Here is a 19,565-nt window from a genome sequence, read left to right as displayed (position 1 = left end):
GTCATGTGACATCATTGTAGGGCACACATTGTGAAAGCCCAGTGTGTCCTGAAGCAGTCAAATGTAAATAACATGCTGTCATTATACTACAAGAGGATCAACCACAGGAACAGTGACAACAGGAACAGTGACAACAGGAACAGTGACAACAGGAACAGTGACAACAGGAACAGTGACAACAGGAAGCGTCTCAGTATGGTCAGTCTTGCCTGAGATATAATTAACGGTATGGAAGTTGGAATGGTGTTTGAATTATTGCATTTGTATTTATTTTATTCATCGTGAAGAGAATGAATGGAGACGAGTGAAATTAGAATAATTCTAAAACTAAACATGATTGTAGACGTGTTTAGAGGTCTTATATATGATACACTATAGTGTAGCTTGGAGCTTCTAGTTTAAATCTTGTAAGAGGAGCTACATTTTAAAATCTTTAATCTTTAATGAAGTTAATATTTTATTTTTCATATACCTCCAAAACTATAAAAGCAATAAAAACAGCAAGAATCACCGTCATATTACCATAAGTAAATTAACTTTCTTTTGAAAAGGTGTCTGTGTGATAAAACAAAAAATATAAATAAATACGTATTCCGATATTCATATAATGACTTGTTATAGTGCCCTCTAATAAAAAAATAGGGCGCTGTTGAGTGCAAACTTGAACTAAACCCAAGTGACGAGCGTTAAATAAGTACAAGATGTAACTACGACAAGCGTCCATCGTTGAGCCTCGTCTCGTCCATCACTGGACTGTCACTGGATATGACCGTAAATGAGGCCCGTCAGCACCAGCGCTCCGTCGACGACATTGTGCTGTGCGTTTGATGATGGATTGTTGTCGTCTATTCTTAAACCTGGCCAAAGGTACTCTAAACATGTCGCTGCTTGACAGAGCCACAGTGGATTATGAGAAAGGTTATGTCTGTTTTGAGTTACACTCACACACGTCAATACTAAAGGATTACACACATCCACACTGCACAAACTGAAGTTACTGTTCCTCTCTTAAGACCTCAAAGAGACAAAGTAGGTAGCCAGTGGCACGTTTCCATGAATCACCCTTTAAATCCTGACGCTGCATAAACTGTCGTTCTCGTCGAGACGTCTTTTTCTAAACCGAGACGCTCATTCAAAGGCAGAAGTAGCGCTTACTGCTGGAATCCCCGGAGGCCCCAAAATAGTTAGCAAGATACTTACGTCACAATAAGATCGAATTGCGATTTTAAACATTTTTGAGATATGCGAAAACAAATTCATCTCTGAATGTAACAACTTGACTGCCTCACATGGCTGCATTTATACCGGTTTTTGATGCCTAAAGAGGTAAAATAATCCAACGTCACGCAGAATACAAAGATCAGAGAAAAGTCCACCTCCATCAATCATCTCACAGCCCCTCAGACTCATCCCGAGTGATGAACCTTCACTTGTTAGGTTTCTAGAACCAGAACCGCATTGAGTGTGTGTTTTTATTATCTGTTCTCTGCTGCAGCAGCTAACATTCCTGTGGGCTGGAACAAGCTACAATCATGAATCTTGGTCTATTATCTGAAAATTATATGCGCAAGCGTTCCCCGAGAAATATGAATCCAATCGGCCACAACGTGGCAGGTGTATTTAACGCCCCAAAAAAAGCACAGATTTGATAAGGCCACGCCTTTCATATCGTTCATCTCCTCCTAAACCATAGGTCTGATTGCTACCAAATGTTCTGTGTAGCAGCATTGGACAAAGCTTATCAAAATGATCAAAAGCTTGTTCCATTTAGTTTTTAAGATATTGACCAATGTACTTCAAAAAGACGTGGCTCAGCACAGAACCATCCCGAAGTCAACATCATCACAATCATCACAAGGTCAATCATCACAGAACTTACAGGATATGTTCACTCAAATACCTGAAACATACCTGGAAAAACAGGGCAGATGAAGCACTGTTTCAAGGTACCGTTTCCATGCAGGGCCACATGGGAACCCAAAGAGATTGGTAGAAAACTATTTGGTTGGCTTCATGGGAAACTACCCCCTCAGGATCTGCGTTATCTGAGCACTTCTGTGGAGTCATATTTGTTCTGTCTCCCCATTGTGTTCAAAACTGGCTTACACTCTTAGCCTTTCTTTTCTCTTCCACACTGACGTCCTGCAGGGCCACAAGGGGCACGCAAAGAAGAACATAGACCTTCTAGTTCTCTCCAGGGTGACCTCTCAAGTCTGGTGAGCAGAGCTGCAGCGGAGGGTAAATGCATGTAAAAGCCAACTACCCACCTTTCATTTATGGTATCAATTTGATATTTCGCTTTATTTTAAAACTTAAGTTGAGCATGTGAGCTGTGAACTCCTGCAGGCAGATTTGGTTCAGCCGTCTGTCACAAACTGGCCGAGGGACCGTAACGAGGAGGCGCACACAAGATATGTACTCACTCCAAATGTAATGTATTACATTACACACCACATGGTGTGGAAATCAGCAATGTTAGCCATGAAAGCATGAAACCAATGCACGGATGTGTGGCATGTGTGCTGCGAAAGCGTTGAAGGTGCAAAAGCAAACGATGCAGGGTGGATGTCAGCTGAAGGAGGAGAGACAGGACTTTGATAGCCTGGACGGCCCAGGTGAACTAGATCAAGTTATGAAGATAGTTTTATACTCCTTTTAACTTGCAGACAGTGATGACAGAACTCCATGATACAACCTGATTCAATTCATTGTCCTGTACTGCTTCCTAACTGGCAGCTATTGATGTGGCTTGCTTGGAGGACTATTGTGACTCGTTGACTTGTCATAGCAGGAAAAGCACAGATGTATTGTTAACTATGGCTCCGTCCCATCAAACGTCTCTGTAAGCCATCTCAGTGAGCCAGTATGCACAATAACAGTGCAATGCAGTAGTTTTTAATGTTATTGAAACATGACGGATATCACTGCAGGAGTGAAGGGTTGGACGTGAAGCTGGATACCAAAAAACCTCTCGCTCACGGAAAAGCGGTGCATGACAAAAATGGGCGGTCGTCAAGAGGATATGACCATGGAAGTAGACTAGGAGAAGAACGGGCATTGAACTGTTCCGTGGTCATTTGACTGGTACAACAGAAAATGACAATTGTTGTTTGTTGGTATGGTGACAACCACATCAGAGGGGACGTAAAGTGTCGCAGCTTGGTGGAAGAAGTATTAAGTTATTCAATTTGACTTATTTACTCTGACTCTCTATGCTAATGCTACTACTCCGCTGCTCATTTTAGTCGTTATTGCAAATCCTCACCTAAGTCAGTCTGTGATTTGCCGTAAGTCTGTTGAGTTTATGCAGAAGCTAGCTTGCTAAAGTGAACTGAATGACAACGGAACCAGGCGGCAATCTCTGGTTCTGCCGAGTGAAGCTGATGCGGAAGTTTCTTAAAACGTGCATTCTCTCTAGTGTCCACCAGGGGGCGACTCCTCTGGTTGTATAGAAGTCTAGTCTAAAATGACTCTACTTCTCTCTTGATTTATTCCCTCAGTAAACATTGTAAACATGAGTTTATGGTCTCAATCTCTAGTTTACAGTCTTCTTCAACACAGCATGATGTTCATTTAGTACATTATGCTCCATTTAGAGTCAAACACACCATAAAGGGCTGTATATGGCGTCTCTATGTCACTCCTCCACATTCCAAATATGGTAACATCTGTTCTTTGGTTGAGAAAGAAACAACATGGCGACAACTGCAATCCAAGATGGCGACGGCAAAATCGCCGAACTCAAGGCTTTAAAACGGTCCACAAACCAATGAGTGACGTCACGATGACTACCTCCACTTCTTACATGCGGTCTATGAACAGAACATAACATGGCAGCCGGTCTGACCAGCCAGCTACGTTGATTTGAATGCTAATGTCCCTCCCACTCCTATTTCATTTCTATGATTAAGACACAGCTGCTGTCTGGAAGACAGAATGCATTCCATTATATAGTGGCTGATTTTACAAACTCCAAAAGAATTCAGATGTAGAATTCAGAATTCTTCAGTCAAATAGGTTTTCACCCCCTTTGGAGAAAGGTAGACTATGCATATGTAACCCGTGCAACAGGTCAGGTAAAGGGGAACATTTGTGATTACTCGTATATGGCAAATCAAAAATCTGGTCCTTTGTCTTCCTGTGCATGCTCTGGCACAGATAGCCATGCTGTTTACCAGAGCAGTTAGTGTGTGTGTGTGTGTGTGTGTGTGTGTGTGTGTGTGTGTGTGTGTGTATTGGAGATGGGCAGTGTGCCTGGAGAGCAGCTTGGGTTTCAGGCCTTTTGGAAAGTGCTATTTCAGCCATGTATGGCATGACAAGTGCAGAGACTATCAATTCAAGCTCATGTTACAAACTCAGGGTTGATGGATGGCTGCACACGTCAGAGGAGCCGCTCTCCAGCCAGCAGGGGAGCGAGACTCACTTCCAGCCCCAGGGTTAAGGAGTTCTGAATTTTGAACCAGTTCTGAAAAACTGACTGGGCAGTTAAAAGGAGCAGCAATAGGAGACCAGAGAGGCAACAACCACAACCAAAACCACCACATCATATCCACACACTTTGAGTATCAAAGCACACAATTCAACAGGATTTATTTGTTTGGCATTTTTGCAGAGAGTAAATCTGAGTGCACAAAATGAAAATGTAGTCCATTAATGCACTACAAAACTATACATGTTCACTATACATACTTGCAAAGGGCAGCTACGGATATATAAATACAACAGTTCTGGTCCAGTTCTCATCCACATCACACATTATGTCTCTTGCAAGAATCTATTTCTATTGTGTGGTCCATCACTGGCAATCCTCTGCAGATATGCACACACAGCAAAAAACATATACACAAAATACAACATATCTTACTTCTCTTGCAAATGCAAACACTTAATTCAGAACTCTATACACTCTTCAGAAACTTGTATTTTTGCATTACAACCTTACCAACACAACTATCCATTAAAAAGCTCTTTCTACATGCCGACTGCACACCGACATACTGAGTATAAAACAATCTTATCTACAGTCTTTGGCATTTTCATTTGTAGCATACTGCTATTGTAGACTATGAACACCAATGCAATATGTGTACTCTCAATACTCATTGTCATGCAACAGTCTCAGACACAATAACTTTTCTGTTTTGTGCTGTGAACAACATAATGTGAATACAGTCCTCTAACTCTCACTCCAAAATTGATCCCCATTTTTGTGCACACATGTGTCTTCAAGTGTAAAGCAGAAGATGTGGTTCAGCATACCTGGCCAATAGATTCTACATGAGTTAATGCTTTAAATAATAACTTTTTTACGTCTTGGCAATTGCAAAAGACTGTAACCCGTACAATGCCCACCTTTAACCGAAGCAATTCTTTGCTGGATTTAACATTTCCACAGGTTGCACTTCAGTCATTGACTCTAGTCAATCAATCAAAAACGTCCAACAGTGTAAGAACAAAAATGCTCCTACTGTGAGGGTATGATTCTCATCCTACCAACGTATTTAACAAATTCAATCTTAGTTATGTACATACCCACCAACGGTCATGATTACACTGTAACTCCACCATGCCTGTTCCGACTACAGATACACACCCTTGTTTCACCCCGGGTTGCTGTTCCAGACTGTCGTCAAAGTTGGCGCACACATCGTTTAATCTGATCCACTTGAAAATGATCCAACTCAAGTGATGAAGCAGGAGGATTTCCACTGAGGGCTGAGTTACACCAAAGGCTATTTCAAGCAGTATCAACTGGGTCCTCTTGGCACTGGACTCTGCGCAAATGAAACAAGGCAAGGAAGACACTCAAGTTTAATGAGTGAGGAAGAACTATAAATTAGTTCTGGCTTCATCTATGAGCCTTTCTAACGCCCAGCTCACTAAACATGTTTTTTGATATGTCATGAATGAAGAAAGAAAGAATGCAGGAAAATACCTTCATTTTCACATCTTATGGCTCATTGAGACATGCTACTCTCACAAGGCATCCTATGTACTGAAACTAAATGGTAACGCTAGAAAAAGTCTCCAACCTTATTGACTTATTGATACTTCGGTGAGAAACGGTGCTGCCCAGCATCCAAGTTAACCTCAACTGGCTTCACTGGAAGGAATTATTTTTTGCTGCTGGGTAACTTAAGCCTACTGAGAAGCATCAACAAGTATTGGAAACCACCAAAACAAATACTTTCCATGTTGTCGCATTTTGTTGTTTTGGGATACCTTCTTTTAACCCTGCACTAATGCTCTCTGGAGCTACCTCCACATTTACGGGCCATTTATCTCAATTTCGGGCCGATATTTACCTGTTGAGTCCAACTCTGAGCTGCTGGCAACGTGAGACCGGACCGGAGCATGGCTCACATACCAAGATGATGTTCTGTTAAGCCTCGGAGATGGCAAGTATGTCTCAGTATGACTCGCTCTACCTCCACTCAATGGCGTGCTCGGACTACTGAAAACCCAAACACCACTGGCTACAATCACGGCAACGGTTGTGAATAAGTATTTTAACAAATATCTTCTGTTCAATCAGGGTACTACGAAAACTGGAAAATGAAAAGGTTTGCCAACCTAACACACAGAGCACACCCGCGTTCACACTTACAGTTAAAACAAGAAGCTATACAGTTACCAGCACGGGAGTAAAGGTGGAGGGAATGGGTGCCGTAAATATGGCGCCGCTAAAGAACCTTTTTCTTTCAAACCGAAAAAGGACAAGACCTTGAGTTTCCAGTAGTTTCAGCAGTGAGGTATGGGGACAGATCACAAATGAACCCAAGGGCTAGACAGAGGTCTTCAACAGGGGGTCCGCGACCCCTAGAGGGTCCGCAGAGGTACTGCATGAGGTCCGCAAAATTTTTGGTTCATTAGACAAATTTTTCCAAACATGAATCTGTCCATTATTCTAATAGTTCAGTATTGTATGCAAGATAACAGGTTTGTTTTTGCATGGCAGTGGCACTAATAGACCATCACTCATTTTAGTTTCCACATTTATGTTTAAAATAAAAATTTGAATAACTTGTATGCATGATTATCATACAGTGTGTGTTTATAAATGTCAGTGTCTCGGCCACCTACTCACTGTACCTTTAACATAAAAACATGAATATGTGAACCTGTGTATTATTTGAATAGCTTAGTATTGAATGCACAATAACAAGGTGTGTTCATACATGGCACTAGGCCCACGTTAATAACAATGTTATACAATAAACTGTATACAGTAGGGGGTCCCTGCTCCATCAGTTTGGGGGTCCTTGGCCTGAAAGACGTTGAAGACCCCTGGGCTAGACCTTGCAGTAATTTCCCTGCTTGAACGGGAGATAAAACCATCTGAATGGCGTCAAAGAGCAGTTGTTCAGGTCTGTCACTGCTTATAGTTACCAGGAAGCATTGCACAGGTACGTATCAGTATCAGAACGATAGCGAGTGGGCCACCAGCTGATGCCTTTGAGAACTCGGTTCAGCTTGTGATACAGTGGACCAAACTATTCTTCTCATGAAGATAGACCTTTGGCTCAGCTGTAGCCTGCTTTTGCTCTACTTTATCATATCAAAATGAAGTCATTTTCATTAGAAATGAACTCGTAACTTCTGCCCCCTTGTCATGTGGGGCCCTTCAGGGTTCACCTCAGCATTCAGTTATCCTCTCCATTTAAATGCTGACTCTAGGTCACGGCACTGGAAAACACATGTCACCTTGCTGTGCTGATGATACCCAATTAGAATAAAATCAGCTTCTGATTTTAAAAAGTATAAGGATCACCACGATCTGGCCCATTTGCCTTTCAGTGCTTTCTGTACTTTCTGTACAGTAAAAGGTAACTAGTAAGGGAGGACCACCATTCACAGGAATATCAGGACAGGGTTTCACAGGAGCAGGGCAGGATGAATCAGAAAGCCAAAGGATTTAAAATGCTCCCCAAAACTATTATACATATCAAATCTGTCATGAACAGTAGTGAGGTAAGGGTTGAGAGATATTACTTAATGGCTCTCCAAGCCCCCTTTGGGTCATTCAGACCAGTCATTCCCAAAGACTGGGTTCGGACTCTCGGATGGGTCGCAGGACATTGTATTCGGGTCGCCAAATTAACATTTCTCACATAGTGTTTAATTTAACATGTGTATCTGCAGTACAGCTTTGAGACACCAGAATGGTCGCATTGTTATACTTATAACAATGAATCCAATATGAAAGGCCAGCGTACATTCTGTTTGTTTAACTGGTGACTCTGCCTAAACGCATTTATTTTGAACACGTGAATTATCAAACGTATACATCCCTTCAAATGGCTGCTTTATCTATTTAAGATGGATGATGTAAGGTGATGCCGAAAAAGTTTAGGAATATATTCATAATATTCAAAATGAGCTCTTTCCACAATTTATAGATAAGGCCGTTTGTGAATTGGGTCGTCATTTTTCTAAAATATGAGTCCCCAGAATTTTGTTTTGGGAAACTGTGATTTAGACAATAAAAACTCAGACTTTGTAATTATTGATTATTGAAGAGCCTTCGTGTCTTAGGCATCTAGGACCTCAACCTTGCCTTAGCCCAAGCAAAGGCATATATTAGGTCCCAAAGGTCAAGGAAAACCGAGGGTTGGTTATCCCGCCCTTTAACTAGAACGGTTCAAATCGTTTACGGAATAATTCAATTCAAACAAAGGTCTGTCCTGTCGATGAGCGGTAGCTTTGTGTTCGGACCGTCTGGACACCCTCGCACGAGTCTCATGCTACCGTTGACACCTGTTTTATTCTAGCTACAAATATACATGAAGTGAAAGTCCTGCTCTACCTCTGCCAAGCGTCATACTCAGCAAGTCATGCGGCAGCGACAGAAACGGAGATCAAAGCTAGAACACCGTTATGACAGCGTTGCTAAATCTGGGCTTTCAGCTCAGGCAGTGAGTGTATGGAGAGTGGACATATCTCCAACAATGACTTCCATGTCAGGCTATGAATATAATGAGGCTATGAATGTTATCCTCAACTGCTCTAATGGACCTACCCAGGCAAAGACAAGGGTTGCATATTAGTCAAGTAACAAAGTATATCTGTACTGCTAAACTGACTCTGGATGTGGTTGCTATAAATACATTATTTTCGATACAAATGTAATAAATCTGATCTGCAAAGTATTTTATTGTCTCTAAGTGAAGTGATGCGATCGGGAAGAACATGAGCAACACTGAATCCAGCTCTTTTGGTCTTTTCAGAAATAATTCAAACCCACCTCTCTCAACGATCTACGCCGACTATAGCACATCTTTGTATTTGGCAGTACGGCTTTTTCCCCCCTCAGATGTTTCGATTTCTGCAAATTTTGGTTGCCGATAAAAGAAAACCAACCAATAAAATAATAATGCTCATAGATCTTTTGGGTCTTCAATGATCTGTTCATACCATCACACAACCATATGGATAGAAATTGACTGATCCATTTGGTCTCATTGCATAGAGCACAGTGGGAACATAAAGACAACATTTGGGGAAGTATAACAGTTATTCTGGCTTGTGAAGGTGAGTTGCCGACAAAAGAGGACTGAACATACTTTGTTGTCAAGGTAACACATAGAGACAAGATCATTTCCAAGTGAATAAGCTGATATTATATGTCAGACATTATACACCGTATAATCTGACGTTACATTAGTTAGGCCTTTATCATGTATTTGTATAAGCTGACCATTATGAAGTAACCATTGAGCCATGCATTGCATATGACAAATACATTTATCTGTAGACTATGTTCAGTCCAGCTCAACAATTAGACTTGTTACAATGACATGCTTGTTTGGCGCCACCCGTAGGAAGTTACCATGTAGTAACTTATCCACACAGTTGTACACACTAACGAGCCTGTTTGCAGCATGTAGAACTGACTGTTGGTTTATTTTAGTAAAACCAATGACAGCGGAGATTGTGTCAAAACGCAAATATTGGTGTCGGCTTTGGTGTGAGAGGTTTGAACTGGAAAAATCACCAACAAATATGACGCATTTTTGTTGTCGTCTCTGGTGTGAAAAGGCCTTTAATAAACTGACAACATTTTGATGTTTGACATATTCTCTCCACGTCCTTTAGTGCTTACAAGTGCAATTGCCACTTCAACTACTTTCACCTGTTATTACTCAACTGACACTTCAACTGCTTTCATCTGTCAGTGCTTACATGTGTGTAAGAGTTCAGCTTAGTTGCTCTGATCTCTGCTCTTCAACTGACATTTTGAAATGAATCAGTGAAGCTCCATTGTAGGACTTTAAGGGTGCCGATCTAAACCACAGAATCCTGAGGCTGTGCGGTCTTCTTGGAGGTGAGGGTTTGTGAGTTTGGGGTGGATTTGATTGTCCAAAAGCATGTGTATTTTATTTTGAAAGCTTGTGTAATGGATACTCTTCTGCCTTGTGAAAATGTCGTCAAACTGCGTACGACTAACTGTTACATCCCAGTGGGGTCGAGGGGAAACAGAAGCAACAGAAATGTAGATGTACTCAGGGGTAAGTCGCCATTTATTGTCAGTGATAATATCTACAGACTTCAAAACAAACATAACAAGGGCCCCAGATGATGCCAAATCAATACAAGAAATAAAACACAAACTCTATGTTACACTAACCTTAAGTTCACAGCTATCTAGCTGGCACATTCCAGAAATAAAAGGTAAAACAAAGCTCATCTACTTTAATCTCTGTGTCAACTCTTTTACCTAGTGGTGCCATGCATCGACCGACCACATGTGGGTTCACGATGAACTGTGTGAACAAAGAATCAAATCCTGCCCAGTCCAAAGGCTGCTGAACTAGTGCTTCTACAAGTTCATTCTTCAGACTTGTTCAAAATCAAAGGAAACAACAAGGCCAACTATACAGCGAGCCTCATGTTCCCAACTTCTTTTGGGAAGATTATATGAAAACTTATATTTCATATACGGTACATGTCTTGACATGCCTTCTGCTAAGTTCTGCTCAACTTGTCCATCGTGTTATTTTTCATTGATTATGCTGTGGCAGCGTAGTCAGGTAGGTTTACACAATCTTCTGTAAATAGACTCAGCAGAGCCCCAAGTTGTGCGAGAGGACATTGATCAAAGCCCAGATGCGCTGTCAGGACACCAGCTTTAGATCTATCGGGGACACCGACTGGAGGACAAAGATTGAGGAGGTTTTGGTTACATGTGGAATATGTCACAGACACACACATGCACTGATTGCACACACTGTAGTCACTTGGTACCGCTTGAAAAGCTAACAACATTTGCAGAGGTTATTATCATTGTAGTGTTATGGCGGAACACATACATTCAACACATTGATTTATTTGTTCAACTCAATCTCATGGGAAGGAGTTTAAATAGCATCTAATTTCTGGCATTTTCGCCAGACGTTTATTAAGCATTTTAGGCTGAAGCGTGTCATTTAAAACCAAGTCGTTAGCAGTGAAACAGTAGCAGGTGTGTTTGGGCAACAAAACTACGGTGATGTCTGCAGTTAGGTTGGGTTTAGGCAACAAAACCGCTAATTACAGTTTAGATAAAACATCATGGTTGGGCTTAAAATAAGTACATGAACAAGGTAACAGGACAACACGTCACTAACAAAACAAACACTTTGGGACACCGGTCTCAAACACCGTCTCCTGGTCACGAGTCCTTTCTTTGTTTGACCCACCCACCTTCTCTTTTCACATTCTATACACGTCACTTGTTCAGAATGAACGTAGTGACATGAATGCAAATGACGTGCAAATGAGGCGTTCTTATGCACGCAATGACTTTCAAAATGTCGTGTCATTCAGTGGGCTGATATGTTCAGTATTTTTACTCCATTACTCAGCATGTCCTTCTAATATATCTCCTATATATCTCCTCACGAGTCAACTCCAGCGGCCTCATTGGGAGGAAATGGATTGGTGCTGCTCCGTGGCTGAGCTGAGGAGGTGTCAGAGTCACAGCATTGTCTGGATGTATTCCCTGACAATGACTCGAGTTCCCTGCCTAGTTAGCATGTGGTGAGGCAGCCGGGACCGACTGGCCCACATGTGTGTGTGTGTGTGTGTGTGTGTGTGTGTGTGTGTGTGTGTGTGAGAGCAAGAGTGTATACATTACAATATATTGCTGTCTAGTTAGTACGAGGCGGCAGCAGACACCAACAGTTCCCACTGGGAGGTTTTGGTTAATGCTGCTGTCAGTTTGGCCAATCAGCGACAGTGAAATGTGTTGTACAGTGGACACGGACCCGTCTTCCTGGGACTGTCTTTCGGCACTTTATTGCAAGGCACTAGTCGTACAACCTCCCTGCACCTGTAGAGGAACAGTTGAGAGTTTGATGATCTTTTTGTAATACTAGTGTGCTCTCTCTTCGTTCTGCATAAAGAGCATTTATGCATAGAAACCCAGTGGACGTTGCCCACCCCTGACTGTCTCCAGGCCAGCGCACGGACCAATCGGTGAGGAGCTACTGGCAGCTATAAGCGTGGCTTTGGGTGTGTGTGAGAGGTGACACAGAGAGGCGACTGCTCCTTCTAAACAACAGTGGAGGCTCCCAAACAGTTTAGCGTAGATGCTGCCTTGTGAGAGATGAGTTTGTATTCTTTTTAAAGGGCCTGCCATTTTCCAAAAAAAAGATTTCCAATGACGGCTTCTCTGTGTCGCAAACAATCTAGCGGGTCAAGTTATGACTTTGAGTAAATATTACCCATAAAAAGCCAGCTCAAGATAAAAGGAAATGCCATGTTTCGTGGGACTTGTTTGCATTTATTGCACGTAATTTATAGTCATTTTGGATTTCAGACTATTTATGTCACGTCGCAGGTGTGCCCGATGCAACATTAGACCCCTGGAATCCCTTTAAAGACAAATGAGCACACACACACACACACACACATACACACACACACACACACACACACACACACACACACACACACACACACACACACACACACACACACTAGCTCTCCCACACACTGGCTTGAGCTCAATGTCTTTCACAGCGGGTTGCCAGTAGGAAACAGCGGAGCCTCTGCCCCACACTGTTGACAGTGGTGATTTACATGCACACCCAGCGCTCAGTTCACTTTATACCACCCACACATTGAGCTGTAAGTTCACCCCACCTACACTATTGCACACACACAAACTAACCCCGCAGGGCTGTTTGACATTTGGGTTCCCGACCAATGGGCGGGCAAAAGGCACATGGAAATGTTTTAAAGCCAGGTGCTTATAAGTGCCGCTTGCGCTCTCGCTCTCCCTCCAGTCGGCGCTGGGGTTCCCTCACACAGACAAACAGATACCTGCAGAGGAACGAGTGGGAAACGGTCACAATGTTTGGTTACGGCCGAAGCAATTTCACCTGGAACGGAACTCTGAGAGAGCTGGAGGGCAGCTGCCCGACCTGCTTCACAGGTAGGCGGAGACTTAGAGAGTGCATGCATCTCCGTGTGTTAAGTGGATTTGGCAGCTTCTGTGAGATTGTCACTGTGCGCTTCCACACATCAGGGTCGGGCCGACACGGGCAGAGGCGCTCCGGCATGAGCGTTTGAAGGATCGTAAAGTAGAGAGTTTGAGCATTTAATGTGTTTTGTATGGAAGATAAATAAATAATACTAATCTTTGGAGTTTGGAGTTACGCAACCTTTTGGCATGGCCATTAAGCCATCTTCATCATTGCAATCATCATCATCATCGAAACGATGACGCGTTGCTGCCGTGAGTGACGAGATGCGAAGATTCACGAGAAAGGTTATCTGCGGAGAGCCAAGGTCTAGCTCATGATGTTCACAGTGAAACTACGCCACCTGGAGGGGGTACAGATGTACAGCCAGCGAGGCGGGGTTGACTGTGTGTGTCGGAGCCTGTTGGTGTTCATCAAGTCGCCGTTTGTCTGGAGCATAACTATACGACGGAATGGAAGCAGTGACACAACGATGCCATACTTCTACCCAGGTAGAGACGCAGAACTGATAGTGGACGCTAGCGCTGCAATCCTCCACAGTAGAACACGATCGGTCTCTCAGCGATGTGGAGAGGAGATGCTCCCAGACAGAAAAGGAAACGCTGGCCATTGTGTGGAGCTGCGAGCATTTCCACCCGTACATCTATGGTCATCCTTAACTCTAGCGACAGATCACAAAGCACTGGAAATCACATGCCAGGATTGAGAGATGGGGACTGAGGCTACAGCCCTACAACTGCAAGGTGGAATACAGAAAGCCAGCCGACTGCATGTCTACATGTTTGACTACATCTTGTCTCAGACAGCTGACAGTACAGCAGAAGTAGCAGAGGAGTGTGTGAACTTCATCACAAGTCATGCAACTCCTAAAGCCATGACGCTCACAAAGATCACGGCAGAGCCACTCGCAGACCCAATCCTTCAAGAGATTAGTGCTCACATCAACACATGGCTCAAAACTGACAGGTCACAACATTCTGACGTATCAAAGCAGTTCAGACAAGTTAGCAGTGATCTAACAACATCACATGCATCAGACATTGTTCTGCGGGGCACCAGGATAGTACTTCCCCCGGCCCTACACGATAGAGTGTTCCAGCTAGCCCAAGAAGGACACCGGGGCATTGTCAAAGCCAAACTACTACTCAGGATTATCTCTTTGGCTTAGTGTTAGTGCAGACTTCTATGGACTGCTTTCAACTGGAGAGGACTTGCTCGTCATCGTGGATGATTACACACGCTGCCCAGTTGTAGAGAGCGTCATTCCGGTCATGGACACATTTTCCTCCATGTTTGGGATCCCCAGGGTTGAGTATGGTGTCTCTTCTGGTTGAAGAACTAGTTGTAAAACCAAGGTTTGGTTCTGCTATGTCCAGTGTGTTAGAGGCCGGCGGTCTATGTTTGGGATGGAGTTTATGTTCAAAGCAACTGAATGAGTGGTTTATGATCACAGGAATAGTAAAAGGGGGAAACGTGTGTTACCGTGACTCTTGCTCTTCAGGCATTCCTTGGCTGCAGTGGAATGTCAAGTGGTTTGACCCCATCCTCGGCAGTTACTACCATGACACCGCTGATCATGCAGGCGGGTTTCTTCACACACCATGTTACCACGGCGACGTCACGGAGACAGGGAGGGAAAGCGGGAGTTTGTGTGTGTGTGTGTGTGTGTGTGTGTGTGTGTGTGTGTGTGTGTGTTGGTGTGACACAGGTGGACATCGTAACTCGGCTGATCTATAAACTTCTGCACGAACACGGTCACCTGTCACTGGTGGACCTTCTGCTCGTGTTATTCCCTCAGTAAACATTGTAAACATGAGTTTATGGTCTCAATCTCTAGTTTACAGTCTTCTTCAATACAGCATGATGTTCATTTAGTACATTATGCTCCATTTAGAGTCACACAGACCATAAAGAGGGGATGCTTTAGGGCGGGGCTACTGTGATTGACAGGTTGCTGCCTCTACCAGAGTCGTATACAGCGTCTCTACGTCAGTCTTCCGCATTCCAAATATGGTCACTTCCGTTCATTGGTTGCAAATAAACAAGATGGAGGGCTGAGCTCAAGCCTTCAAAACAGAGGTCCACGCACTAGTGGGTGACCTCACGATGACTTAGTCCACTTTTTATTTACAGTCTATGGTTAAGGTCAATTCTGATATGAACCTCCCGTTGTCCAATATTAAACGGTGATGTTTGAATAACTCGGCATAATGTCCAAATTCACTTCAATCAACTTAGCAATGCTACACCTTGACATTAACATACGTCTCGGGTGATCCAATCACAGACGTGCGGCTCTTAGCACAGACGTGAATGCACCCGAGACGCATTGAGGACTCGCTGAGATCCGGAGCGCTTTTAGCAGCGTTCGTGAGCGAATTGTGTCCTTGGGCCGCGTTGATGGATCGTCTGCGACTCATTTGCGCAATCCCGTCTGCTGTTTTGTGCACAACGTCTGAACATGTCAATAAAAAGACGTCAAACATCTGTACGGGGAAAGTCACCTCAAAAAGACAGACTTGCTGTTTGGGAGTTCCCAAAAATTAGGCTCTACTTGTGCCCTCCTGTCAAACCCTTCCCCTCCACGGCAAAACAGTAGCAGAAGGTTGAAACTGAACAAAGTATTTCATTTTCTGCCCAACGGATCCTGTGATGTTGATTATGCTGTAGATTTTAATATGGACCCCAGGAAGAGGGGAAGCACCCAACTAATGAAGATCCATTGTCAAGAATACCGTACGGCAACACAGACCGTTACTGCTGTAGTTAACAGCATGTCTCGACAGATTAAACACAAATATCAGATTTTGATTAATGAAATAAAATAATTCCTTGACTGTAAATCGACTACTATTCCTGTTGCGCAGCAGTGAAGGAAATTCAACGACAGTGAGCTGTTACACCGAGAGACTCCGTGCAGAGGTGGACAACACTGGGGGATTGTTCTACGGTGACCCCTCGGATCTCCCTCACAGGAAACCAACACTTCCAAAAACGGGGTCTTAAGTAAGAAGGGCATGAACTGGGTAATGGTATGGTGAGAGTAGCTGTAGTGTCCCAACACTATATTAAAATGTTACTACAAAATAAAAGATGTAGAGATTGTTATGTTGTATGTTAAGCTGCCACCCGCTCTCCTCCTGGTGAAGTAGTCTCCTAATAGCTTTCAAAACCGTGTCTCATTTGTGGTAATAAACAGTGAATCCATGTAATTCATTGCCCTGATATTGCTGTTTTCTGCTAAGTGTTCTCTTCAGGTGTGCCTCACTTATGATAAAACCATGCCTACTGAATCTGTGTCTTCATATCTAAGGCCAATCTAAAAATAAGATTGTATGAACTCCTCCCACGGATGTGTGCTTCATTGTTGTGTCATTGTTGTTGAACTGACCCGGAAGTACACTGACTTTGTTTTTTAGTAGTAGTATTTCAAAATCTCGCAAAAAAAAAAAAATTCTGTCTATTTCTGAACCTTTGCTTCATTTTTCCCTACATGTCCCTCCTGGGACTCCGTACCTGAAGCCTGGACAGGAAACAGTTTACTTGATTTCATAGCAGTCTGCAAACACTTATTAAATGCTTTGTACAACTCTATAGTTTAGTTGTTAGCAGATATTAAAACACTTTTAGCGGTGATTAATTATCTGCAATTATAACTTCTCATATAAAGACATATTTTATATTATCACAGTCTTTTATGTCATTATCTGTATAATCAGCAGCTTCCAGTTAAGAGTGTCCAGTATCTAGCAGGTAGAAAGCATCTATTGTCATTGTCAACATTTGATATGTATCTACTGATTATGAGTGATACATAAGGGGGTTGCAGTAAAATACTGTACAATATGTGCAGTGAAATGCAGAGTGGTGCATGTCAAAGTTACCGTATATTAAGACAATATAACCATAATGCCAAAGAGTCCCTGAAAGAAGGAACTTTGTCTGGGTCTAAAATAGCAGCAGAAGTCATATTGAGATGCACATCTCTGCCCGAAGGCATCGGTGGAATAGCTCAACGGAACAGCTGAAGCAACAAGCAGGGTCTTCCCTCATTATCAAGGAAATTGAAACGCATGTGCGTGCGCGGTGTGCGTGCGCGGTGTGCGTGCGCGGTGTGCGTGCGCGTGTTGAGCCGGGGGAATCCGGGGACAGAAGTGTGTGTTTGATTTCACCCGCGGATTAGCGTTCTGTCCCCGGAGGGAGTGACAAGGTTCTATTTGAGTGGTTCCATGTGTCTGAAAGTGTGTGTGTTTTTGATGCTGCCGTGTTGGGATTATCCTTGTGTGTGTGTGTGTGTGTGTGTGTGTGTGTGTGTGTGTGTGTGACCTTATGAGGAGAGAGCACACTGTAAAGTTCATGTGGGCTGGAAAGTTGGCAATGATCTGACTGGCAGAAAGTTAGGATTACGGATGGGTATAATCAGTGTGTCCTTCAGCTTGACCCAGTCTGTCTTCATTACTCTCTCTCTGTGTGTGTGTGTGTGTGTGTGTGTGTGTGTGTGTGTGTGTGTGAACAGCATTCCCTCTCATCTGGCATAGGAAGAAATGAAAATAGAGATAGAGGTGCTGATGAGGGGAAAGACAGAAATAGTTTCTCTGTTTGGAGTGTCTCTGCACACCACAGGTCCACAGATGAACATTCAATAATATGGTTTTATAATTTATCAGAAATGTGAGATAACATCTGTATAAATATATAATAGAACAGACTACAGTGTTTATCTTGTCTCCAATTCAGTGACTTAATGTCGCCCTCTGGTGGTGGATTGTGTTAAATTCACATCTGACACTAGAGAATATCTTTGACCAGCAGTTAGAGCACAGGTCACCAACCTTATATGGAGTACAATGGAGGGTTACTTGTTTGATATAATCTAATGATGTAAATGTATTTATTTAAACGTCACATTTTCGTACAAAGTTGTGTGTCTACCAAAGTGTTTGTTTCCCAGCTGAAATCGGCAGGTGCTCTTCTGAGAAGTCCCAGCTGGGAGCGCTTTGGTTGCTCTGATATGGAATATCTGTGGAAGTAAAGATGTCGGCGTAAGGTACTTGCTCTGGACGACGGGAAGGCTGTAGCGCTGCGAGAGGACGGACCCGCTGGTGTGTGTGGGTTCGTGAGATTTTGTGGGCGAGGGAAACATCTTTTGGTGCCATCGTTTGGTTCAAGATGAAGCTGAAGCTGGACGGAGCTATAGGTTCAAGTAGTAGACTACTTGTGGTATTGTTCCAGCCCCTCCTCCACTGTGATCAGACGGCTGGTTTAGAACCAGGAGACAACCTCCGCTTCTGCTGAGTGAAGCCAACGCGGAAGTGTCTTAAAACGTGCGTCATCTACTGGCCAGCAGGGGGCGACTCCTCTGGTTGTATAGAAGTCTAGTCTAAAATGACTCTACTTCTCTCTACTGTCCACCAGGGGGCGACTCCTCTGGTTGTATAGAAGTCTAGTCTAAAATGACTCTACTTCTCTCTTGATTTATTCCCTCAGTAAACATTGTAAACATGAGTTTATGGTCTCAATCTCTAGTTTACAGTCTTCTTCAATACAGCATGATGTTCATTTAGTACATTATGCTCCATTTAGAGTCAAACACACCATAAAGAGGGGATGATTTAGGGGCGGGGCTACACGCTGATTGACAGGTCTCTACCAGAGACTTATCCGGCGTCTCTATGTCTCTCCTCCGCATTCCAAATATGGTCACTTCTGTTCACTGGTTGCAAAAAGTCAAGATGGCGACGGCGAAGTCGCCAAACTCGAAGCTTCAAAACGGGAGTCCACAAACCAACGGGTGACGTCGCGATGACTACGTCCTCTTCTAACATACAGTCTATGGTTAAAAGTGACGGTGCCGAGCGAAACCTCGTACCCAAACATGTTCCATCGCTCTGTGACCACAGAGGAAGACCAAACGCACAGCGCTGAACAGACGCTCGGTGCATCTTCACGTTGCTGCGATTGCAATGATTTAAAAACCAAAAACCTTTTTCCTGAGGAAAAGTACGCTTTGACCAAACTCAACCAGTGACTAATGCTATTCTTAGAACGCGTCTGTGTGAGACCATGTCAACCTTTTGTAAATCAAGCACACGATCGCTG

The 19,565-nt window shown here is 43.3% G+C and overlaps 1 protein-coding gene across 1 annotated transcript in view; it reads left to right on the top strand.

The window, feature by feature from the left end:
- Window positions 1-13,335: 13,335 nt before the first annotated feature.
- LOC137881805 (cytosolic carboxypeptidase 4) overlaps window positions 13,336-19,565 on the top strand; it is a 117,300-nt gene continuing 111,070 nt past the window's right edge. Inside the window, exon 1 of the mRNA XM_068723932.1 lies at window positions 13,336-13,417. Within this exon, the coding sequence (XP_068580033.1) occupies window positions 13,336-13,417 (82 nt within the window). The remainder of the gene's footprint in view (window positions 13,418-19,565) is intronic.

The sequence above is a fragment of the Cebidichthys violaceus genome, unplaced genomic scaffold, assembly GCF_023349555.1.
Source record: "Cebidichthys violaceus isolate CVI_PGR_0920_01 unplaced genomic scaffold, fCebVio1.0.p SCAF_3, whole genome shotgun sequence".
In the NCBI taxonomy this organism is placed as follows: domain Eukaryota; kingdom Metazoa; phylum Chordata; class Actinopteri; order Perciformes; family Stichaeidae; genus Cebidichthys; species Cebidichthys violaceus.
Note: the sequence above shows the minus strand (reverse complement) of the source record. Positions and strands in the feature narration are given on the sequence as shown.